This window comes from Jaculus jaculus, chromosome X, assembly GCF_020740685.1.
Source record: "Jaculus jaculus isolate mJacJac1 chromosome X, mJacJac1.mat.Y.cur, whole genome shotgun sequence".
Lineage (NCBI taxonomy): Eukaryota > Metazoa > Chordata > Mammalia > Rodentia > Dipodidae > Jaculus > Jaculus jaculus.
In genome coordinates this window covers 28650847-28677370 of record NC_059125.1, presented here as the reverse complement: position 1 = coordinate 28677370, position 26524 = coordinate 28650847, and the positions used below count along the sequence as shown (strand labels likewise).

Sequence of the window (26524 nt, the reverse complement as noted above, 5' to 3'; positions counted from 1 at the left end):
ATGGATACAAGGCCAGCCAAATGGTGCCAGACAATCCCCCCGCCCCACTTTTTTTATGAACCAAGCCCTTCTGGGCCTTGCTGCAGAAAGACTGTGCCTGTCTTAGGTTGTCCTATACAATGTTTAGGCCTTACCTGTCATCGGTACATGAATTTTATCATTCATACCTTGTCTTAGGTTGACCTAACTTGAGAGAATCTTACCCGTCTCTCACTACCAGCCTCAGCAGGGACTTTAAAATAATGTCTCAGGAATCCAGGTCGGGTCCATAGCTGTATCCCATGTACTTCTGCACTGATATCCATAATGGATCTCAAAAGGCATTTAATGAGTATGGGCAACAGACACAGAATGAGCAAAAGACAAACACCTGTAGCAGCAAAGCTTCCTATCCAAGAAGTGAGAGAATTCCATCCAGGCAAGGCAGACTTAAAAGCAGATATTAAGTCATCAGCAGCTTTAGCTGCATCAAAAGTAAGATGATTATTTTGTAAAGACAAAATCTCTGAATGCAACTGAATCAGATCCAAAGAAATATTATCATTATGCCAAACACCTCTTTTTTTTCAATTTTTTATTAACAACTTCTATGGTTGTAAACAATATCCCATGGTAATACATTCCCTCCCCCCACTTTCCCCTTTGAAACTCCGTTCTGCATCATATCCCCTTCCCTCTCATCAGTCTTTCTTTTATTTTGATGTCATGGTCTTTTCCTCCTATTATGATGGTCTTGTGTAGGTAGTGTCAGGCACTGTGAGGTCATGGATGTCCAGACCATTTTGTGTTTGGAAGAATACGCCAAACACCTCTTAAATGTATTTTCCCAATGCTGTTAACTGTCATTATATTTTTTAGAAGTAACACAAATCCATTGAAAATCTACATGACATTCCAAATGAGTTCTAACTTTCAACCCTAGTATCTCTTTGCCCAAATATGTAACCACATCATACAGAGCAGCTAACAGGTGAAGCTATATCTAGGGTAAGGATCAAGCCCAAGATCTTGAAGGGAGGCACAGTTTGAACTTTCTCAGGAGCTACTTTAAAGCTGTATGAAGGATAGTTAGACATTAAAAGTACAAGCCTAAAGCCAAAAGCCACAGAACACTTCAGGAACTCTTGCTAAGCACACTTTGTATATCTTTAAATTGAAATCTGAAACCCACCATCACACCTTAAGATGCACACAATGGCACTGACTCCATCCAGGTGGCTGCAGAATGCAGACTACAAACAAATAAACAACTGAATACATTGGGGGCCATCTATTTAAATTACCACATTCTGCCCCTGGATACCAATAGATTTATAACCATCACACATTATAAATTGTACTCAGTTCACTTTTAAAATTCCCCACAGTCTTGACCAATTTAAGATATTAAGACCTGTAAAATCAAACATATAAAGGCACAGAGTAAACATTTTTAGCTGGTATAAGGCATCGCAAGGAGAGACTGAAACAATGCAAACTCAAACACCATCCAAAAGTGTTTGCGTTTCTATGATAGTCTTCCCTCAGGCATTCTTTACATGGTAAAGCAATTGGACCATCTTCCTTAAGATTGCTAATGTGTTGACAATAGCAACTTTAGTAATCTAAAGCCAGTCTCTGTGCCAATAAATTTAACTTGCTTAAAGTTTTCCAGCTTAAAATCTTAAATCTCTCAGTTCAATACCTCTAGCCAAGCACATCAGTCCATTATAAATGTAAGGCAAGCCGGGTGTGGTGGCGCACACTTGGGAGGCAGAGGTAGGAGGATTGCCATTGAGTTCAAGGCCACCCTGAGACTACATAGTAAATTCCAGGTCAGCCTGGGCTAGAGTGAGACCCTACCTTGAAAACCAAAAAAAAAAAAAAAAAAAATCAATAAATGCAAGGCAATTGCCTTAACCACTAAGTCATCTGTCCAGCCCAATGCCCTCTTTTTTATATAGTGAAAAAAAAGGTGTATTTAGAATTAACCAGCTGGATCCAGTTTAGATGATCCCAATTTTGTTATCAACATCCAAAGCATCGTAATTGGGAGCCAGCCACACATAGGCCTTCTTTCCATCAGGCCTGATCAGGGTGTTGACTTTGGCCACATCAATGTCATAGAGTTTCTTCACAGCCTGTTTGATCTGGTGCTTGTTGGCCTTGATGTCCACAGTGAACACCAGGGTGGTGGTGTCTTCTATCTTCTTCATGGCCGACTCGGTGGTCAGGGGGAACTTGATGATGGCATAGTGGGCAAGCTTGTTTCTCCTGGGGGCACTCTTTGGTGGGTATTTAGGCTGCCTCCGGAAGTGCAGTTTCTTGGGCCGCTGAAAGGTGGGTGATGTGCAGATCTTTTTTTTTTTTTGGTGGCTGTGGATGCCTTTCAGCACGGCCTTCTTGGCTTTCAGAGCCTTTGCTTTGGCTTCAGTTTTGGGAGGGCTGGAGCTTCCTTCACATTTGGTGCCATCTTGCCTAATAGCCCAATGCCCTCTTTTAAATGAATAAACAAGCTGGGTTTGGTGGCGCACACCTTTAATCCCAGCACTCAGGAGGCAGAGGTAGGAGGATTACTGTGAGTTCAAGGCCACCCTGAGACTCCATAGTGAATTCCAAGTCAGCCTGGGCTAGAGTGAGACCCTACCTCAAAAAAAAAAAAGAATAAGCCAAATGTGGTGGTGCACACCTGTAATCCTAGCACTAGGTAGATAGAGGCAGGAGTATCAGTTCATAGTCATTCTCAGCTGCATAGCGAGTTCAAGGCCAGCCTGGGCTACATGAGATCTTGTCTCAAACAAAAAAGAAACGAAAAGAAGAAAATTTAAAAGCACACCATTCATTGTGCTTGTGCTCAGAATGAACCACTGAAAAAAAATAATGTGCTTCAGAAGCCTCAAAGTTTCAGTCATATAATCCACAAGTGTTTTAGCAAAGGTCTGTGTGCAAATGAAACAAAGACTGGGCCCTGGGGGAGTCCTCTGGGAGAAGACAGGGAATGTCAAGGAGACACCGAAGGAGTAGCCAGTGAGATAAAAGTAAGAAAAGAAGCATTCTGTGCTAAGCTAGATAGGAAAGTGCTGGCATTGCTAAACATCCAATATCATTGAAAAATGAAATGAAGGCCATCATTTTAAGTAAATTTACATTGAAACACAACATAGACAATGCCCCTGTTTAAGTGAAAATGTTTAAAAAGAACCTCTCATGGCTGGCCATAGTGGTGTATGCCTTTAATCCCAGCACTCGGGAGGCAGAGGTAGGAGGATCACCATGAATTTGAGGCCAGCCAGAGACTCCATAGTGAATTCCCGGTCAGCCTGGGCTAGAGTGAGACTCTACCTCAAAAAAACCAAAAAATAATAAAAAAATAAAAAGAACCTTTCCAAAAGTTAATCATTTTAAAGCTCTTTATAAACTAATGAAAATAACAGTATGGTACAATCTATTTTCTCATGAGTACTGCATTTCAAATATGAGAAAAAACACACATTCGTGTGTGTGTGTGTGTGTGTGTGTGTGTGTGTGTGTGTGCGCATGCCCAAGTTTAGGTGAGTAGCAGCAGTGAAGAGACGTGAGGGGGGAAATCTATTAATTTCTGTGAAACTTCAGGTTTTGGGGACTGTAGTTAAGGAAAAATGGGATTGAATGTAGGTTCTGAGGTTACTTAATGAGTTGTTTTGGCTCTCTTGGCTGTTGGAGGCAGTCTTTTGCAGGCCAGATTGGCTGAAAAATCTCTATATAGCAAAGGATGACCTTGAGCTCCTGGTCCTCCTACCTCTACCTGCCAAATGCTAGGATGGCAGGTATGCTCTTTTGCTCCTTTTTTAAGGCAAGGTCTCACTATGCAGCCCAGACTTGCCTTGAACTCACCATCTACCTGCCTCAGCCTGGTCAGTACTAGCATCACATACATGTTATTACACCCATCTGAAACTAAGTTATTAAAAACCCATGATTACATGCCTGTCTCAAGACAAAATTCCTTTGTAGACACAGAGCAGTGAGGGATTTTAGGTAAGTCAGCTTTACCCCACAGCTTTGGGTGGTACAGTTGATGAGAAAGCAGGTGTAATGTATGACATTGATGCAGGGTTCAGGAGGGGTCTCCCAGAATTTATGAACCCAAACTTTTGGGTTCTGTCCTACCTTTTTTTGTTTGTTTGTTTTTCGAGGTAGGGTCTTACTGTAGCTCAGGCTTACCAGGAATTCACTATGTAGTCTCAGAGTGGCCTTGAACTCATGGCGATCCTCCTACCTCTGCCTCCCAAGTGCTGGGATTAAAGGCGTGCGCCACCACGCCCAGCCTGTCCTACCTTTAATAAATAATTAATAAAGACAGATTCAAGAATGATAAATTATGAATTATTTTTTATTTAGGGGAAAACCACAAATTGTGGGGTTAATTTGTGGGAGACAGGGTCTATGAAGGGAGGCTAAACACGTGGGAAGTAGGAAACATGCTCTCATGTGAAAACATTGCATAGTTTTAAGGTTCATTAAAGAGAAATTGAGGTCTTTAGAAAAAGACTGGAACAGTCTTGGTCATGGTGGCACACGCTTTTAATCCCAGCATTTGAAATGCAGAGGTAAGAAGATCAGTATGACTTTGAGGCCATGCTGACAACCACATGGTGAATTTCAGGCCTGTCTGGCCTAGAGTAAGACCCTACCTTGAAAAAAAAAGGAGCAGGAAAAGACTGTAACAGAGTTGCAAGCACATGGAAAGGAGAACTTATCTAGAGAAAGTCAGAAAGGACACACTTATCATCCACCATGTGCTTTCCTGAAGAAAGGAAGTATCAAAGCAGAAGAGAAATTGGGGGTCTTCGAGGGAAAACTGGATTTGTAGAGAGGCTCAGAAAGATCACACATGGCATCTGCCATGTGCTTTCCTGAAGAGGGAAAGTATCAAAGCAAAAAAGAGGAGAAATGAGTGATGAAGAGGATTACACTCATGGTTACCCCAAGTTTAGAGTAACTACACAGGTAACAAGTCCAGAGGTGGTGAGAGAACCATGTGGTAGACTCAGAGATCAGAGACAAATCATACATATAATTAACGGGAGACATTACCCCAAACTATAAAGCAGAGGTGAGCAGAAAAGTTTAGATCAAGAAACAATGCAATATTCTTCCACCCTGACCCAGCCAGATTCACATGTGTTGGAGCAGCACAGAGTAAGTGACAAAGTGACCCACACATACCTGGGGTCCTGCCAGAAGAAAAGAGAGGGAGGGGCTGGAAGGCCACACCCTTATAGCATCAGATTCAGGTATGTAAAGCGAAGACCTGATTGGCTAGTAAATTTGCAAGAATTTATTTATTTATTTATTTTTACTTATTAGAAAAAGAGAGGGAGAGAGACACAGAGAGAGAAAGAGAGAGAGAGAGAGGGAGAATGGAGGCACCAGAGCCTCTAGCCACTGCAAGTGAACTACAGATGCATGTGCCACCTTGCGCATCTGGCTTATATGGGACCTGGAGAATCGAACCTGGGTCCTTAGGCTTCACAGACAAGCTCCTTAACCACTAAAACATCTCTCCAGCCCTGGCTAGTAAATTTGGAGGAGGAACCTGAGGGTCAGCCTACCCAGGTAACACAGTAGATAGGTCTAGATTGGACATTAAAAAATATTTATTTTTATTTTTATTTATTACAGAGAGAAAAAATGGGCATGCTAGGGCTTATAGCCACTGAAAATGAACTCCAGATGCATGTGCCACCATGTACATCTGGCTTATGTGGGTTCTGGGGAATTGAACCTGGGACCTTAGGCTTTGAAGGCAAGCACCTTAACCACTAAGCCATCACTCCAGCCCCTTCTTTTTTTTTTTTTTTTTTTTGGTTTTTCGAGGTAGGGTCTCACTCTGGTCCAGGCTGACCTGGAATTAACTCTGTCATCTCAGGGTGGCCTTGAACTCATGGCAATCCTCCTACCTCTGCCTCCCGAGTGCTGGGATTTCCAGCCCCTTCTTAATTTTTTTATTTCAGAGAGAAAGAGAGTGAGAGAGAGAGAGAAAGAGAGAATGGGAGCACCAGGGCCTGTAGCTGCTTTAAACGAATTCCAGATACATGTGCCACTTTGTGCATCTGGTTTACATGGGTCGTGGAGAATCAAACCTGGGTCCTTTGGCTATGCAGGCAAGTGCCTTAACCACTAAGCAATCTCTCCAGCCCTAGATGAGACATTTTTGTCAAGAGTTTTGTTCTTGTTCCAGGGCAAGGTCACATATGGGGTGGCATCTCATGGTTCTCTTTAAGCCTCAATCCCTAAGTGAAACTGCCTTAAAAAAAAAAAAAGTTAGCTTTCTCCTATCCTCTTTCATTATCACATATAAACATTGGGTCCAAGTTTGGCTGAAAGGAAGATGGAATTTCATACTATCTAGGAGAATTGGAAGAAGAGACAATATTGTCTTGATGAATTCTACAGTTCTTGGATGATAGAATTTTAAATATAGGTGAGACAAAATAGCCCTCTAGGATGGGAAGTCTCCAAATTATCAGGTTACAATTGCTCCTAAACTGATAATATAGATGCAAGACAATCTCAGTCAGGCTGGTGGGGAGACCTCAGTGGTAGAGTGCCTGCTTATCATACATGAGGCTATAGGTTCAATTAGAGAGAGAGAGAAGGTGAGAGGAAGGGGGGGTTGCAAGGCAAGCTGAGACTAGAGTTAGAAGCATATACCTTTAACCCCAACACTGGAAGGTATAAGACAGGAAGATCATGAATCAGAGGCCACACTGGGCCTGCAAGAATGGGCATAGAGTTCCTGGGTGTTTTTTTAAATATTTTTTATTTTTATTTATTTATTTGAGAGAGAGAGAGATACAGAAATAGGCAGAGAGAGAGAGAGAGATTGAGAATGGCCACGCCAGGGCCTCCAGCCACTGCAAACAAACTCCAGGCATGTGCATCCTCTTGTGCATCTGGCTTACATGGGTCCTGAGGAATCAAACCTAGGTCCTTTAGCTTTGTAGGCAAGCACCTTAACCACTAAGCCATCTCTCCAGCCCCCTGGGTGTTTTTTGATTGTTTTGTTTGGGGCATGCGTGCGCATGCATGGGTGTGTTGAGGCAGGGTCAAACTCTAGCCTAGGTTAAACTGGAACTCACTTTGTAGCCCCAGGCTGGCCTCAAATTTACAGCAATCCTCCTACCTCAGCCTCCTGAGTGCTGAGATTGTAGGCATTTCAATAATTAAAAATAAATAAATAAAAATTTAGAAAAAGAGTTGTATTGATTTGAGTATACAATTTAGGCTGTTTGTTTGTTTGTTTGTTTGTTTGTTTGTTTGTTTGTTTGTTTGTATGTTTGTTTAAGGTAGGGTCTCACTCTGGTCCAGGCTGGCCTGGAATTCACTATGTAGTCTCAGGGTGGCCTCAAACTCATGGTGACCCTCCTATCTCTGCCTCCAAGTGCTGGGATTAAAGGCATGTGCCATCACACCCAACTAGTTTTTTATGTTTGTTTGTTTTTGTTTTATGTGTGTATATGTCCATACATGTGTATGTGTATGGATGTACACACATGTGTAGGCCAGAGGACAACCTTGGGTATTGTTCCACAGGATGTCCACCTTTTTGAGACAGGGTGTCTCAATGGCCTGGAGTTCATCAATTAAGCAAGACTGGCTGGCCAGGGAGCCTCAGGGATCTTCTTGTCTCTGACTCCCTAGTGCTGAGATTATAAGCAGGTACTCCCATGCCTGGCATTTTTATGGGGGTTCTTGGATCTAACTCAGGTCCTGAAGTATTCAAAGCAAGCACTTTATCCACTGAGTTAGCTCCCTAGCCCTGAGTTCCAGTTTTGGAAGACTTAGAAAAGGTTCTACAGATCTGTTGCACAACAATGTACATATTGTTAATATTACTTTATTGTAGGAGATCATATGTGAAGATGGGGGCTGGGGATATGACTCTAACCACTGAGATTGCTCAACAAGGAGGAGTGTTAATAAGAACAAAGTAAACTGTCATATGCAGGCAGAAATGTTGTTAATAAAACCCACTACTAACCAGGCATGGTGATACATGCCTTTAATTCCAGCACTTGGGAGGCAGAAGTAGAAGGATCACTGTGATTTTGGGGCCAGCCTGAGACTACATGGCCTGAGCTACAGCAAGACCCCACCTCAGAAAACAAATAAATAAATAAAGCTGGGCATAGTGGCACATGCCTTTAATCTCAGCTCTCAGGAGGCAGAGGTAGAAGGATAGCTGTGAGTTTGAGGCCAGTCTGAGACTACAGAGTGAACTCCAGGTCAGCCTGGGCTAGAGCGAGACATCATACCTCAAACAACCAAATTAAGCCCGGCGTGGTGGCGCACACCTTTAATCCCAGCACTCAGGAGGCAGAGGTAGGAGGATCGCCATGAGTTTGAGGCCACCCTGAGACTACATAATGAATTCCAGGCCAGCCTGGGCCAGAATGAGACCCTACTTCAAAAAGCCAAAAGTAAATTAATAAATAAGTGTTAGGGCTGGGGAGATGCTCAGTGGTAAAAGGCATTTGTTTGGGCTGGAAGGATGGCTCAACAGAATAAAGCTCCTTTAGGTAAGGCCTGATGACCTAGGATCAACATTTCAGTGCCCATGTAAGCCAGATAGTGGAGTTTGCATCTGGAGTTTGTTTTCAATGGCAAGAGGGCATGCCCATATACACTCTCTTTCTTTATCTCTTCTGACAAATAAATATTTTTGGAGGGGTTTGATTTTTCAGGGTAGGGTTCCACTTTAGCCCAGGCTGACCTGGAATTCATTATGTAGTCTTAGGGTGGCCTCAAAAACTCATAGCAGTCCTCTTACCTCTGCCTCCCAAGTGCTGGGATTCAAGGCGTGCACCACCATGCCCCACATAAATATTTTTAAAAATATTTTTAAACTTTATTTTTATTTATTTATTTGCGAGAGGGGGGCCAGAGAAAGGGAGAGAATGAGTGGGCCGGGGCTTATAGCAACTGCAAACAAACTCTAGATGCATGTGCCCCCTTGTGCATCTGGTTTACGTGGGCCCTGGGGAATCAAACCAGGGTCCTTTGGCTGTGCAGGCAAACACCTTAGCCGCTAAGCAATCTCTCCAGCCCCGAATAAATTTTTAAAAAGCACTTTTCTTGCAAAACCTGCCAGCCATGGTTCAGTTCCCCAACACCCACATGTATCTGGAATCGTGAAGTGCCTATGACAATAGAAAGTGAGCCAGGAGAATCTGAAGCTCTTAGAGCAGCTGGTTCCTTTGCACATCTGGACATTTGTTTGTAGCAAGAGACCCTGTCTCAAAGAAGGTATAGCATTATGCCACTTGCACCCATACACACATGTGTGTGTATGTACATAAATAATTATTTAAAAAAAAACTTTTTAATTTATATATAAGCTGAGAGAGAGAGAGAAACAGAAAGGGAGAAAAGAGAAAGAATAGGCACAGCAGGGCCTCCAAGCCACTGCAAATGAACTCCAGATATATGCACTACTTTGCGCATCTGGCTTTACATGGGTATTGTAAACTCACACCTAGATTGGCAGGCTTATGTGGGCTAGTGCTTTTAACCACTGAGCAATCTCCCCAGCCCAATAAATAAATATTTTCAAAGTTTCTTCTTTCCAAAAAGAAAAAGAATAAGGTGGAGAGTGAATGAGGACAACCCCTCATGTGAACCTCAACCTTTGACCTCCATAGTATATACATATAGCATATACATTACACTCACACAATATTCACAAATTTGGTGTGGGGGAAATCTGTAGGCCTAAAAAAATTGGAGACTGGAGAGAGAACTTGGGGTTTAATGTGCTTCCTGCGCAAGTCTGAGGGCCTGAGAAGACTTGAGAACACTGGAGCTCAAATCTCCAGAGCCCACATAAACTCGCCACACATGCCAGCACCCCAGTCCTTTTTCTCTGGTCGCCTATTTCCACACTATCCCTAGTAGTTCTTATACTTTACCCTTAAAAAAAAGAAGTGAGGTAACCCAGGCCAAGAAAACCAAACGTTGCATGTTCTCTCTCATATGTGGATCCTAGCTACAAACGACTGAAGTTCTGTGTAAGTAGGAAGAAAACTCAGTAGTGTAGGCCAGTAAGCTAGAAAGTAGATATAAAAGGAATAGAGGGCTGCAGAGATGGCTTAGTGGTTAAGCGCTTGCCTGTGAAGCCTAAGGACCTGGGTTTGAGGCTCAATTCCCCAGGTCCACGTTAGCCAGATGCACAAGGGGACGCACACGTGTGGAGTTCGTTTGCAGCGGCTGGAGGCCCTAGCGTGCTCATTCTCTCTCTCTCTCTCTGCCTCTTTCTCTCTCTTTCTGTTACTCTCAAACAAACAAACAAACAAATAAATAAATAAATAAATGTAACAAAAAGGGAATAGAAAGGGAGGGAGGGGGAACCTAATAGGATGGTATTGTATATATGTAAGTAGAACAGATTAATGGGGGTGAAAAAGTCTACGTGAGGGGGGGAGGGAGGGAATTACCATGGGATATTTTTTTTATAGTCATGGAAAATGGTAATAAAAATTTTCAAAAAAGTCTACGTGAGATCGGGAGAAGAGATTGAGTAAGAAAAGGTGGAGGGAGGGCTAATCAAACTCTAAGAGGATATAAATAAGTCATATGGACACCTACTTTTTTGGACAATGGAACACACAGGAACCAGAAATTGTTACTAGACAATCGTCAGTTCCAGGGATGGGATACCTTCCAGTGAGTTGCTGACCAGGGAGGTCCCTGATGCCCGCAAAACATTATAGGTCATTGCTGAAGCCCCTGGTTTCCCACCAGGAATAGATGGTACCCTACTGCTGAAGACTCCACATACTTGGGCTGCAAGACCACTGAGAAACCCTGCTGGAGCTGAGCTTAAAACCTCCTCCAGTTGAACATCTGATAGAAAGCTGGAAAAAGCCACACTGCATGCAATTCAATAGGAGAGAGAGAAATCACCAGTGAAGATACTCAATAGTGAACACTGCAAGCCTTGTATTTGGCCAGCCAGGCCAAATGAGCCAATTGGTGCAAAAGTGGCATGTCTGTTATGGGGGAAAAAAAACTGCCCTCTAATTTGACTGGAGGCTCACTCCATGGGAGGGAATATATCCCTGATATCAAAAACCTACAACAAGCCAGGAGTGGTGGCGCACGCCTTTAATCCCAGCACTCGGGAGGCAGAGGTAGGAGGATTGCCATGAGTTCAAGGCCACCCTGAGATGACAGAGTTAATTCCAGGCCAGCCTGGACCAGAGTGAGACCCTACCTCAACCCCCCCCCAAAACCCAAACCTACATCAGGGGTGGTCATGAGCCCTAGTGTTGTAATGTTTGCTGATGTCTGGCTAAAATATATATATTACGCTCATCAAATTTCTCAGTAAGCACTTTTCTTAATGCTTGTATGTATGTATGTGTGTGTGTACACACACACACACATGCCACTCTCACTTTTGGTTAGAGATTGGACTTTATCAAAATAGAATACTTTTGCTTGGCAAAAGACAGCTGGTAGTTTGGGCAATCCCATTGATATGGATTAGAAGCAAGGTAGCATTTCTTCTGGCAGCTAATTAGCTACGGACTGGTTAAGGAAACATGAATGTCACCTTTCCTGCTTTGGCAGGACCAAAACTCACATCTGATTCAGTGTCGTTCAAGATGGCTGCAAGCAACAATTCCAGTGTCAGCTTCTTGCTTCTTTATTTTATTTTTCAAATTTTTATTAGCATCTTCCATGATTATAAAAAATATCCCATGGTAATTGCCCTCCCCCACTTTCCCCTTTGAAACTCCACTCTCCATTATAGCCCCTCCCCATCTCAGTCTTTTATTTTGATGTCATGAACTTTTCCTCCTCTTATGATGGTCTTGTGTAGGTAGTGTTGGGCCCTGTGAGGTCATGGATATCCAGGCCATTTTGTGTCTGGGGAGAGCTTGCATCTTTCTTAACTTTTCTGGGTCTTAGCGCCTGCTGGCAGACCATTTCTGAGTCAGCCTCTTGAGCCCACCAACCAATCAGGTTCCTCCCTTACTCCACTGAGTCTGGTGATGAAGCTCATTCTAACTGACTGATTCTTGTAATTGGCCCTGAGCTCTCTGCTCCTTGTTTGCCCCTTACACTTCTGTGCTCCTTCATACTTGTGTGACAGACCTTCTGGGCCTCTTTTCCTTACTTCCCAGCCAGACTGGGAAGGGGGAGGATTTCTTTTTGTTTTTGTTGTTGTTGTTGTTTGTTTGTTTTATGTTTTTTTTTTTGAGGTAGGGTCTCACTGTAGCCCAGGCTGACCTGGAATTCACTATGTAGTCTCAGGGTGGCCTCGAACTCTCGGCAATCCTCCTACCTCTGCTTCCCGAGTGCTGGGATTAAAGGCGTGTGCCACCACGCCCAGCTCAAGGATTTCTTTTTGTTTGAGTGCTTTCCTGCTTTGCTTTCTCTTAGCTCTCCCTAAAAGAAACTCTCATAATTCATAATTTACCCCCTGCTGTTGGGATTAAAGGTGTGCGCCATCATACCCGGCCATGATTCTTTTTTATTTTTCTTTTTTATTAATATATATTTATTGACAACTTCCATAACTGTAAACAATATCCCATAGTAATTAACGTGGATAAGAACCAAAGATATGAAAGCTGCTGGTATGAGAGTTTTAGTCTCACAGAGTTCTCTTCTGCATCACCAGCCTTTGGGAAGCTAAGACAAGAGGCTAGAAAGTTCCTGGCCAGCCTGACCTATCAAATGAGAATCGTGGGACCTGGGGAACTGGTCCTTAGGCTTCACAGGCAAGCGCTTAACCGCTAAACCATCTCTCCAGCCCGCCTTTTGCTTTTAGGCTTGTGCTTCTCTTTCTGTGCTTGGTCCTGTGAAGGCAGGCCAGCTTCTTCTGCTATTTATGGAACTTCCCCTGGATCTGTAAGCTTCAATAAATCCCTTCTTCCATAACTGTGCCTGGTCTGGAAGTTCATCTGAGCGAACCTGAATCTGTCTGCTACAGAACTGGGTACTGAGGAGTGGACTGAGATGAACCTGACCATGTGGATGTTGTTGATCTTTTGGAACCTTTGTTTTGGAGGAATGGGCTTGGACGTGGTGCTTGCAAGTGAAGATGTCTTCTGGAGTGGTAAGCCAAGTTTTATGGACTATTCTATCAGAGTTTGAGAATGCTAAGTGCAGACAGCATTGAACTTTGAGGCTTGGTTTATGAGCTTTCTAAGGGGAAGGAATGACTGCAGAGGACTTTGGGCTACTGGCATAAGGGCTGGCTGCGTCCTGTTGCCCAGGACCAGAGAGTTTGATCAAGGTTAAATTTGTAATGGACTGATTTACTTGGCTAGAGATATTAACCTCAAGCAAGTTAAAATTACAGGCACTGAGACTGGTTTTAGGTTACTGAATCTGCTATTGTCAAACACATTAACAATCTTAAAGGAAGATGGTCCATTTGCTTTAACATGGAAGGGATGCCCGAGGAAAGACTATCATAGAAATGCAAACACTTTTGGAAAGAGTTGACTGGAGAAGGAACCTGCTTTTCAAGGTTATGATTTATTTTGTCTGTGAATTAAGAATATGGCTGTGTCCTGCACACCTGGTACTGGTTTCAGAAGCATGAAAAATGCGAGGAGTGGTTGTGAATTGCACATGCTTCCAGGAGCTGCCGCTGAGATGCGGCATAAGGTAGGGCCTGATGCCCTGATAGGCTGAAAGAGCCTTTGGAAAATGTGAGGAGTGGTCATGAATTGCACATGGTTCCAGGAGCTGCTTCTGAGATGCGGCATAAGGCAAGGCATGATGCCCTGATAGGCTGAAAGAGCCTTTGGAAGATGGACCATGGTTGACCTCAAGATGTTTTGGATATACCAGGACTGTGCAAGGGCTACCATGGAGTGCACTGTTGGCCTGGGATGGAAGTGTTCCCCTGCTACTCTGTCCAGCTGGAGGGGCGGAATTGGAAAATCTGGAGACTGTCAGTCGTTATGTTGAACTTAAACTGCAGAAGTTTGATGTTTGTTTGATGGTGGTTGAAGTATGCATTGTTTTAGTCTCTCCTTGCTATGCCTTATACTAGCTGAAAATGTTTACTCTGTGCCTTTATATGTTAGAAATGTTCAACTTGTTTGATTTTACAGGTCTTAATATCTTAAACTGGTCAAGACTGTGGGGACTTTTGAAATTGAACTGAGTATAATTTACAATGTATGATGGTTATAAATCTATTGAGGGCCAGGTGTGAAATGTGGTGGTTTGAATAAAATAGATGGCCTCCAATATATTCAGTTGTTTGTTTGTAGTTTGCATCTGTAGACGTCTGGCTGGAGGTAGTATCACTGGGTGGATCTTTTTTTTATTTTTTTATTTATTTATTTGAGAGTGACAGACACAGAGAGAAAGACAGATAGAGGGAGAGAGAGAGAATGGGCGCGCCAGGGCTTCCAGCCTCTGCAAACGAACTCCAGACGCGTGTGCCCCCTTGTGCATCTGGCTAACGTGGGACCTGGGGAACCGAGTCTCGAACCGGGGTCCTTAGGCTTCACAGGAAAGCGCTTAACCGCTAAGCCATCTCTCCAGCCCCACTGGGTGGATCTTAAGGTGTGGTGGTGGGTTTCAGATTTCAATCTAAAGTTATGCCTAGCAGGAGTTGCTGAAGTGTGCTGTGATATGTGGCTTGCTTTTTGGCTTTTAGGCTTGTGCTTTTCTCTCTGTGTTTGGGCCTGTGAAGGCAGGACAGCTTTTCTGCCATTATGGAACTTCCCCTGGATCTGTAAGCTTCAATAAATATCCCTTCCTCCATAACGGTGCCTGGTCTGGAAGTTCATCTCAGGGAACCTGAATCTGTCTACTACAAACCCCTACCTGAAAAAAAAATCTGGATGTGTTGGGGCAATCTTATTATTTTAGCACTTAGGAAGTGGAGGCAGGATGATCAGATACTCGAGGCAATCAGTCTTTAGCTACCTAGAGAGTTTGAGGTTAGCCTGGGATACATGAGATGCTGTCTCAAGGAAGAGAAAAATGGAGAGATGGACTATAGACTGTAAGACAATATCTGCAAATTATACTTTTTTTTTCGGTTTTTCAATATAGGGTGTCACTAGTCCAAGCTGACCTGGAATTCACTATGTAGTCTCAGCATGGCCTTGAACTCACAGTGATCCTCCTACCTCTGCTTCTTGAGTGCTGGGATTAAAGGCATGCACCACCACGCCCAGCTTCTACACATTATACTTTTGATAAAGGACTTGCTTCCAGAATATAGAAAGAATAATTGGCAAGTCATAAAAAGATAAACAGGGTCTGGGGGTGTTGCTCAGTGGTAGAGTATATGCTTAGTATGCAGGAAGCTTGGGTTTAAAACTCAGAACCAAAAAAAGAAAGAAAGAAAAAGCAAAAACTCAAATTTTTCTTTTTCTTTCTTTTTTTTTTTTCCCAAGGTAGGGTCTCACTCTAGCCCAGTTTGACTTGGAATTCACTATGTAGTCTCAGGGTGGCCTCGAACTCTTGGCAAGAACTCAAAATTTAAAATGAGGGAAAAGGGGCTGGAAAGATGGCTTAGTGGTTAAGTGCTTGCTTGTGAAGCCTAAGGACCCCAGTTTGAGGCTTGATGCCCCAGGACCCACATTAGCCAGATGCACAAGGGGTTGCACGCATCTGGAGTTTGTTTGCAGTGGCTGGAGGTCCTGGCATGCCCATTCCTCCCCTCCCCCCCTGCCTCTTTCTCTCTCTGTCACTCTCAAGTAAATAAAAAAAATGAACAAAAAAATTTAAATGAGGGAAAAGTTTGAACAGAGATTTTATGAAAGAAGAGATATGAATGCAATCTTATTCCTTGGGAGGTAGAGTGAGGAGGATTAGGAGTTCAAGGCCAGCCTTAGCTACAGAGTTAATTCAAGGCAGCATTGGCTACATGAGACTCTGTGAATCCCTGTACAAAGAAAAGGAAAGGACATATGAATTAGTAAGTCCATGATAATTTATTCAGACAGAGTGTATCTCAGTGGAAAAGCATTTGCTTAGTATGCATGAGACCCTGGGATTGATCCTCAGCACTGCCAAAAACTAAAAATAAAAAAAGATGTTCAACATCCATTAGTCATTACAGAATGCAAATTAAAACCACACCCATTATAATGGCTATCTATCATTTTTGAAAAGACAATTATAAGTGGTAGTAAGGATGTGGTGAAAGTAAAATCTTCATATATTGCTATGGGAATTTAAAATGGCACGGCATTCTGGGAAACAGGTTAAATGTATCTCAAAATGTCAACCATAGATAACATAGGATTCTACAATTGTATAGCTACCAATTTAGAGAAATAAAAACATGCTATCATAAAAAGAAAGAAAGTCATAAAAATACACAAATGTTTACTAGCTGCATTATTCAAAAGCCAAAAAGGGGCGGTTAAGGAATTTGCCTGTGAAGCCTAAGGACCCAGGTTCAATTCCCCAGAACCCACATAAGCCAGATGCACATGGTAGCACATGAGTCTGGAGTTCATTTGCAGTGGCTAGAGGCCCTGGTGCACCTATTCTCTCTCTCTCTCCCAATAAATATATTTATTTTTTTAAAAAGCCAAAAAGGAAGCCAGGCGTGGTGGCCCATGCCTTTAACCCCAGCACTCGGGAGGCAGAGGTAAAAGGATCACCATGAGTTCAAGGCCACTCTGAGACTACATAGTGCATTCCAGGTCAGCGTGAGCTAGAGTGAGACCCTACCTCTAAAAGCAAAAAAACAAACAAACAAAAAAATAAGCCACAAAGGAGAAACAATCTAAATCTCATTATGTAATTAGCAAGTGAATCAACAAAATGTGTTATTAAAGTGTATTTAACAATAAATAGGAGTTGGGGGTGAAATGGTCTAAGTGGGGTTGAGAAGGGGATGGAGAAGAAAGAATGGAAGGAGGGTTAATCAAAATTTAAGATGTAGTCAGGCATGTGGTGGTGCATGCCTTTAATCCTAGCACTTTGGAGGCAGAAGTAGGCAATCTTTTAAAATGATTGGCTAGGCAGGCAGCAGTTACAGTTGTACATCTCTGATTGGTTTGGCCAGAAGGCGCGAAGGGGTTGCAAAAGGCAGGAAAGGGACATGTCTGGGTATGTTTGGACATGTCTCCAGGAACTGACTCAGCCCCCAGAGCCCACCATCTTGGGCATGCCCTTTGTTTGTGGTTTTTCCCAGAAGTTTTGTCTGCCTCTCTGGGAAACTGAAATTTAGACCTAGCTGTGAACTGGAGCAAATTTGATCCTCTTAGTTATAAGCCTTGAAATTACTACTGTTGTCTGGCAAAGTGGATATATTAGGCCCACCAAACTGCCCTCTAAATACTTTAGTTTATGCCTTTATATTAATGCTACTCTTACTTTTGGTTAGCCAAGCTTCTCTTTTCAAATGACAGTGACCACTGGGGTGATTCAAACCCCACCAAAGTGCTGAGAAGTGACAGTGGAGTATTCAGCACTAACTGATACATCTCTGCCACACTCTCTAAGACTCAAGGACCACTGTGGAAGAGGTGGTGGGAAGGAATGTGAGAAACAAAGGAAGGGGAGGAGTGCTTACAATGCTGTCATCCAGACACAGAGTGCTTTTGATATTCATGACCTCACAGTGGTTGATGCTACCTACATAAGACCTGCATAATAGGAGGGAAAAATGATGAGGAGGTGAAGAGAAGGGAAGATTTGAGAAGGAGAAAATGGAAGGTGGTGGGAGGGGATTAAGATCATGGTTTATTGCCTGTATTTACGGAAGTTATCAATAAAAAGTTTAGAAAAAAAATAAAAAGGAGGGAACTGATAGATGTAATATGGATGAACCTTAAACCATCATGCTAAGTGAAAGAAGCCAGATACAAAAGATCACATGGTATGATTCCATTTATGAGATAGATGTCCAGAGGGGCTGAGGATATATAGCCCAGTTTCTAGAACATTTACTTAGGATGCAAAAAGCCCTGGGTTCCATCACCAGTATCACAAAAACTAGGCTTGGTGGTGGATACCTGTATTCTCAGCCCTTGCCAGGTGGAGGAAATAGGATCATGTGCTCAGAGTCGTCTTATACTACATAAGTTCAAAGCCAACCTGAGTCACAACAAAAATGAGATGTTCAGAGGATGGGGAGATGGCTCAGTGAATAAAGTGCAAACGTCCAGATCCCCAGCACCCAAGTAAATAATGGGTGGGCATGAGCCCATTTCTAATCTCAGTGCGTAGCTAGCCAAATTAGGCAGCCCTAGGTTCCAGTGAGAAGCTCTGCCTTAGTAAATACGGTGGAGAGTGATAAAGGAAGACACCAGAAGTCAACTTATGACTTCTACACTCACTCGTGCACATATATATGAATATGCATGCACACACACAAATAAAAGGAAAAATGGGGCTGGAGAGATGGCTTAGTGGTTAAGCGCTTGCCTGTGAAGCCTAAGGACCCCGGTTCGAGGCTCGGTTCCCCAGGTCCCACGTTAGCCAGATGCACAAGGGGGCGCACGCATCTGGAGTTCGTTTGCAGTGGCTGGAAGCCCTGGCGCGCCCATTCTCTCTCTCTTCCTCTATCTTTCTTTCTCTCTGTGTCTGTCACTCTCAAATAAATAAATAAATAAATAAATAAATAAATAAATAAATAAATAAATAAAGGTGTGCGCCATCACACTTGGCAGCATTCAAAAAAAAAAAAAAAAGGAAAAATGCCAGGTGTGGAGGCATACACCTTTAATCCTAGCACTCGGGAGGCAGAGGTAGGAGGACCACTGTGAGTTCAAGGCCACCCTGAGACTATATAGTGAATTCCAGGTCAGCCTGGGCCACAGCAAGACCCCTACCTTGAAAAACAAAAATAAATAAATAAATAAGGGGAAAAAATGCCAGGTGTGGTGGGGTACACATTTAATCCCAGCATTCTGGAGGAAAAGATAGGAGAATTGTGGTGAGTTTGAGGCCTCCCAGAGACCAATCAAGGTCAAAAAGTACCAGTGTCTATTTGAAACAATTCCTCTCCAAAGCCAAAGTGTAATCAAAATTAATTCTAATAACAAAACATTCTAATGCTAAAAAACATTCAGTTATTCTTTTTTTATTTTATTTTATTTTATTTTTAATTTTTTTATTTATTTGAGAGCGATAGAGAGAGGGAGAGAGAGAGAATGGGCGAGCCAGGGCTTCTAGCCTCTGCAAACGAACTCCAGACGCGTGCGCCCCCTTGTGCATCTGGCTAACGTGGGACCTGGGGAAGCGAGCCTCGAACCGGGGTCCTTAGGCTTCACAGGCAAGCGCTTAACCGCTCAGCCATCTCTCCAGCCCGGCACACGCTTTTAATCCCAGCACTTGGGAGGCAGAGGTAGGAGGATCACCATGTGTTCGAGGCCACCCTGAGACTACATAGTGAATTCCAGGTCAGCCCTCAGTTATTCTTAAGTGGAGGTAAATTCCAGAGCTCTGGGGGCTTTCTCATGCTGCAAAGGGATGTGTATCTCTGGTTTACTCAAAGCAGCATACAACAAAGTCCGAAGATGTCATAAGCTCAGTCAAGGGCGAGACTGTGGTACCCAGCTCCGACCTCCCCAGGAAGCATGGCTACTGTGTCCACAAAGTAGGATGTGTGAGGATCAAAGGCACGCTGTTCTGCTAGCTAAAGATAGCAAACCACCCTCCTTAAAAGCTCCTTCCCCAGGTGAATAAAAGTATACAAGGGGAAAAATAAGAAACACACACTTATCTACAGAGTAGGGATTTTGGAATATTAATGTAATCCCTACAACAAAATTTTAACTAGAGTCATCTGGTTATTTCTGATTATACTTTTAAAATGTCTCCAGATCCAATTTCTGCTCATTTATCATTTGATACATCTAGTCAAAAATATTAGCTTTATTCCAAATGTCTTAACCACTAGTCCAAGTGCAGTGTATAATTTCCCAGCCATCAAGCCCTGGGAGAGGAAAGCTGATGTTCAAGCAGCAGGCAAACACGTACGGCCCTTTCACACGGTGGAATCTGAGTGGCTACTGAACAGTCCAGAAATAATTCTAAAAACAAGGAAATTCATGCACTTTAGTAAATATGCCATAATTTTCACAGTTGAAATTTCCTTAGACATTGCACTTTCTTCATAGGTAATCCTGGTCTGTTTTTGATGTTACAGCGAGTCAGGACTTGAGCTAGCAACCTTCTTTTTCTTCTTCTTACTGTGTTTCTTTTTAGTTTTTTCTATTGTTTTCTCTCGTTCTTCACTGCTTTTCTTCTTTTTTGCTCGTACCTCCTCAATATTATCCGGTTCTGACAAGGACTCAGAGGATAATGGCTTATCTTCATACATCTTTCTTTTTTTGGTGAGTCCTTTAGTGTCCTTTTCTTTCTCAGTCACATCCTTTGACTTCTTTTTCTTTTTTAAACCATCCTTACTGTCTGAGTCAGTCTCTGACACAGAGCTTTCAGAAGATTTGTGTGAACAATTCTTCTTTTTCTTTCTCCTTTTTGCTTGTCTCTTATCCTCATCCTCAGAATCTGAAGAACTGCTGGAAGAATCAGAGCTTGATGAAGAAGAGGATGAATACCTACCAGATTTCTTCTTTTCTTTTTTCTTTTTCTGTCTTTTTTTGGATGAGCTTTCATTTCCACTTAGTAATTTCTCCCTGTGTTTTTCTAATTCTTTCTTCCAATTCTCATTCATTTTTTCTTCAAATTCAGCCAGAGCCTTGGAACCTTTCTTTTTCTTTTCCCAACTGCTCTTTCACTTCCTCCCAGGTAGGCTGTGGTCGATTCAGATAGTCCTGGATTGTTGGACCTGAAGACTGGACTGGACCCCTTGATCTGGCCATTGCGATTGAATTCATGTACGCTTGGGCTGCAAGGTCACTGAGAAATCCTGCTGGAACTGAGTTGATAACCTTTTCCATGTAGACCAGCTGACAGAAAGCTCGAAGAAGCCATTCACGCGATTGTCCCGCTTCCCCACTATAAGAACGCCAGGAGACCGCAGACTCCGCGGACGAGCAGCCGAAGCGGGCCAGCGCGGCTCCTGCACACGCTTTTATTTTTTAATTTTTTTTAATTAATTAATTATTTATTTATTTGAGAGCGACAGACACAGAGAGAAAGACAGATAGGGGGAGAGAGAGAGAATGGGCGCGCCAGGGCCTCCAGCCTCTGCAAACGAACTCCAGACGCGTGCGCCCCCTTGTGCATCTGGCTAACGTGGGACCTGGGGAACCGAGCCTCGAACCGGGGTCCTTCGGCTTCACAGGCAAGCGCTTAACCCCTAAGCCATCTCTCCAGCCCGGCACAAGCTTTTAATCCCAGCACTTGGGAGGCAGAGGTAGGAGGATCACCATGTGTTCGAGGCCACCCTGAGACTACATAGTGAATTCCAGATCAGCCTGGGCTAGAGCGAGACCCTAACTCAAAAAACCAAGGGGGGAAAAAAAAAGCCTAAATTATATACTCAAATCAATACAACCCTTTCTTAAAATTTTTATTTATTTTTATTTATTTATTTGACAGAAAAAGGGAGGAGAGAGAGAGAGAAAGAGAGAATATGGGTGCACCAGGGCCTACAAACAAACTCCAGACGCGTGTGTCCCCTTATGCATCTGGCTAACGTGGGGTCCTGGGGAATTGAACATGGGTCCTTTGGCTTTGCAGGCAAATGCCTTAACTACTAAGCCATCCCTCAAGCCCTCAATATAACTCTTTAAAAGTTCTAGGTATATCCAGGTGTGGTGGTGCATGCCTTTAATCCCAGCACTTGGGAGGCAGAGGCAAGAGGATTACCATGAGTTCAAGGCCACCCTAAGCCTGCATAGTGAATTCCAGGTCAGCCTGAGCTAGAGTGAGACCCTACCTCAAAAAACAAACAAAACAAAACAAAACAAAAAACAATAGCTGGCTGTGGTGACACTCGCCTTTAATGCCAGCACTTGGGAGGCAGAGGTAGGAGGATTGCCCCGTGAGTTCAACGCCACCCTGAGACTACATAGTGAATTCCAGGTCAACCTGGACTAGAGTGAAACCCTACCTTGAAAAACTAAAAAAAAAAAATATATATATATATTTTTTTTAGGTGTCACTGGTGTTCAGAAACATAGCTTATATATCAAACTTTCACCAGTAGGTGACATCTCTGCCTCCCATGGACCTGCATGCAGTGTAGTTTTTTTTTCTTCCAGATTTCTCTCTGCGAGTATACACGGTGGAGGTTTTCAGCTCAGCTCCAGTAGGATTTCTCAGTGACCTTGCAGCCCAAGCATATGGAGTCTTCAGCAATAGGGTCTTACCATCTATTCCTGACCAATAGCCTCAGTAACTGGCCAATAATTTTTTGAGACACATTCTCATTTGTTATGTAGACTGACTTCTAACTCATGGGGTCAAGCTATGGATCTTCCTTCTTTAGTGTTTTAATAGGAGCTTTAAGCATTTTTATTAATAAATCTTGTTTCATGTGGTGTTTCTAGTACCAAAAGTGTCTAATAATAAATACATAGGGCTGGAGAGATGGCTTAGCGGTTAAGCGCTTGCCTGTGAAGCCTAAGGACCCCGGTTCAAGGCTCGGTTCCCCAGGTCCCACGTTAGCCAGATGCACAAGGGGGCACACGCGTCTGGAGTTCGTTTGCAGAGGCTGGAAGCCCTGGCGCGCCCATTCTCTCTCTCTCCCTCTATCTGTCTTTCTCTCTCTGTCTGTCACTCTCAAATAAATAAATAAAAAATTAAAAAAAAATACATATATGAATTATGTTCTATTTGGTCTCCATGTATTTAATTTTGAAATATACTTATTTATTTACAAGCAAAGAGAGACAGAGAATGGGCATGCCAGGTCCTCTAGTCACTGAAAATGAACTCCATATACATGTGCTACTTTTTGCATTTGGCTTTATGTGGGTGCTGGGGAATTGAACCCAGATCATTAGGCATAAGTGCCTTAGCCACTGAGCCATTTCTCCAGCCTGTATTTTTAAAAATAGTTTTTATTTATGAGAGAGAGAAAAAAGAGAGGGGGGGAGATGCAGATCGAATGGGTGCACCAGGGCCTCTAGCCACTACAGGTGAACTCCAGACTCATGTGCCACCTTGTGCTTCTGGCGTACGTGGGTACTGGTTAATTGAACCTGGGTCTTTAGGCTTCACAGGCAAGCACCTTAACCGCTAAACCATTTCTCCAGCCCTCCAGCCTGTATTTTTTAAAAAAAAATTATTTATTTATTTATTTATTTGAGAGTGACAGACACAGAGAGAAAGACAGATAGAGGGAGAGAGAGAGAATGGGCGCGGCAGGGCTTCCAGCCTCTGCAAACGAACTCCAGACGTATGCGCCCCCTTGTGCATCTGGCTAACATGGGACCTGGGGAACCGAGCCTCGAACCGGGGTCCTTAGGCTTCACAGGCGAGCGCTTAAACGCTAAGCCATCTCTCCAGCCCTCCAGCCTGTATTTTTGACTGATACAAGCTACATATGTGGTGATTTGCTCTGCTAAGTTGTACAATTCACAAAGGACAAGGACATGTAACTGATTATTCCCTCCCTAATTCTAGATAATTTTCATTGTTTCGATGTTGGGTTTTCATATACTTTTTTATTTTTCAAGGTGAAGTCTCACTCTAGCCCAGGCTGACCTGGAAATCACTATGGAGTCTCCAGGCTGGCCTTGAATTCAGTGATCCTCCTATCTCTACCTCCCAAGTGTTGTGATTAAAGGCATGTACCACCACTCCAGCCAAGTTTTTGTTTTTATGAGAGATCTCTCTACGTAGCCCATGCTGGCCTTGAACTTGTGATTCTCTTACCTCAGCCTACTAAGTGCTGCTAGGCAACGTGGGCCACCAAACCCAGCTCAATGATTTGTTTTTGTCTTCTCTCCCCCAGTACTGGGGACTGAATCCAGTATATCCCAATGCCAAGCAAGGACTTTACCAACTGAGCCATATCCCCAACATTTAATGAGTTGTCTTCATTAGCTAACATAAATATTTAGAATGTAAGATAAAATAATAAAAATAAAGACAAAATAAATACTTCCACCAGAGTATTATGGTTCCCATCATTATTTAAACCAAAGTTATATTGAAATATACCTTTTTTTTTTTTTTAAGATAGGGTTTCACACTGGCCCAGGCTAACCTGGATTTCACTATGTAGTCAGTCACAGGGTGCCCTTGAACTAACAGTGAACCTACTTGTGCCTCTCAAAATGGTATTAAAGGCATTCAACACCATGCCAAGCTGAAATATAACTTCTTATTTTAGGTAAATTGCTGTACCTAAAATTTGTGATATAAAACGTCCTTATAATGGGTATGGTTGCTCACACCTGTAATCTTAGTACTTTGAAGAAAGAAGTAAAGAGGTCATAGGGTCATCTTCGTTACATAGAAAAATTTGAGGTCATCCCCTAGTACATGGATACTTGGGACCCTGTCTTAAAAAAGACAATGGGCGTTAATCCCAGCACTCAGAAGGCAGAGGTAGGAGGACGGCTGTGAGTTCGAGGCCAGCCTGAGACTACATAGTGAATTCCAGGTCAGTCTGGGCTAGAAGGAGACCCTACCTCTGAACACTAAAACACAAAAACAAAAAAAGTGTTTAAATTTAAATGGGGTAGGAAATGATTAGTTGGTGGGGTAAAAAGAGGGAAGGAAGACTGTTTATAAACTATACTCCAAGCCTTTCTTTTTTTTTTTTTTTTTTAGGTAGGACCTCTGTATATAGCCCAGTCTGGCCTGAAACTTGCAAAAATCAACGCATTGCAAAAAGTAGAATAAGAAAAATCTCAAAAATCTTTTATATTGAGCCAGGCGTGGTGGCGCACGCCTTTGATCCCGGCACTCGGGAGGCAGAGGTAGGATTGCCGTGAGTTCGAGGCCACCCTGTGACTCCATAGTGAATTCCAGGTCAGCCTGGGCGAGACTGAGACCTTGAAAGCCCCCCTCCAAAGGAAAAAAAAAAAAAAACCGTTTAATCTTAAATACCAATTCAACACTTAATCGACTAAGAGAGGAGGGTTTCCTTTTAAAAAAAGAAAAAAGAAAAAAATCGTGGACGCTCTTAGGACACCTAGATTCCAGGCAACGCCAAATTCACTCATAACGTAAAGTTACGTCACCACGCACCACACCTCCCAGACACTTGAAACCATTCCCTGGGAACAAGCTACGCGCTTTTCCCACCCCTACGTCGCCGAATCTTTCACTAAATTTACACGAGAGGGCGCCCTCCCTGGCGCACGCATGGGACCGCGGAACGGGAGCATGGCCAACTCAGCCCGGCGGGCTCCACCCGGCCGAGCCCCCATCCCAGGCGGAAGAAGGCTTTTTTCAACTTATTATGATATAGAAATGGGAAAAATAAAATAATAAATGGAACATTGCCCTTTTCTGATTTTACACGGTATTAAGATTCTCCGATTCCAAAGAATCTCCGGCCGACCCCACAGGAAGCGGAAATAGCTTCTCTCGCCAGAGCGCGTGTGGGTTAAATTACCCTACTCTCAAAGGACCTCTTTTGGGCTGTCTTCAGCATTGCCTGTATTAATATGTAACAAATCGGCAACGAATACATTCCATAAGTTTGTGACGATTTATAATGCTGCTGGTTAATCTTGTGGAATTAATAGGAAAAGAAATTCAGATGGTGGTGGTGAAGCCAAGTGCTACATCTGTCATTCATTTCTCCAGGCCTCAACCCTAGTTGGCCTTCCCGCCTCTGCTCGTACGCCCCGCCCAAGAGGGACCTATCTAATGTCAGGCGGTAGCCGAAGCCACTTCCTTCCTCTTGGGGCAAGATGGCGGGGGGTGAGGTTGGAGTGACTCTTGGGCAGCCGCACCTTTCCCGACAGGATCTTGCTACTTTGGTGAGGTTTCCCTTTGGTGAAGAAGACGCAGAATGAGATCGGGAGTGAGGATGAACTATCCTCTCAGAAGACGTTGGACTGAAGCAGTGCAGGGGTTCGCGAGTGTAGCGTAAAGGCCGGAACGTAAAGCTGTGCGCCCTAAGCCATGCTTGCTCAGCCGCCTGCCCCTGGCCCGCCCCAAACTGGGTTTAGGGTTATGCGATCGTGAGAGTTAGAGTCCCCTGAAGGTTTCGGCTAAATCTTGATACAAATTGACATTAAAGGGGCTGGGGTTGTGGCACAGTTGTTAAAGTACTTTCCTAGCACACCCAAACCATTACATTTTGTATTCTGAGCATAGTGGCCGGACCTGTAATCCCACCAGTAGGATTAGGAATTCAAGGTTATCCTTTGCTATATTGCTAGTTTGAGACCATCCTGAGGTATAAGACTTCTGTCTCCCCCAAAAAGTGTTTTTACAATTTGAACCTCGTGGGCTAAGAACGGGGCCATGGACACGGTCCATTGTGTAGGTCACTTGAGGACTTGCTAGGGCTTCAGTATTGGGGGCCTCTAGACTTTCCTTAATGAGCGGAGTTGCCTTAATGGCTCATAGGGGTCCCTAATGGTCAGAGCACATGTTTGGTTAATATGGATCCGTGCTTCAGAAGTAGACAGGTGGCTGATGGTCAGCATTACTTGGCATATGTAAAGTCAAGAGAAAA

The 26524-nt window shown here is 43.3% G+C and overlaps 1 protein-coding gene and 1 pseudogene across 1 annotated transcript in view; one reads left to right on the top strand and one right to left on the bottom strand.

The window, feature by feature from the left end:
• Positions 1–1985: 1985 nt before the first annotated feature.
• On the bottom strand, positions 1986–20808 carry LOC123456508 (annotated as a pseudogene).
• Positions 20809–25682: 4874 nt separating this feature from the next.
• The window catches only part of Eif2s3 (eukaryotic translation initiation factor 2 subunit gamma), a 41649-nt gene continuing 40807 nt past the window's right edge, over positions 25683–26524 (top strand). Inside the window, exon 1 of the mRNA XM_045140844.1 lies at positions 25683–25820. Within this exon, the coding sequence (XP_044996779.1) occupies positions 25752–25820 (69 nt within the window). The 5' untranslated portion in view covers positions 25683–25751. The remainder of the gene's footprint in view (positions 25821–26524) is intronic.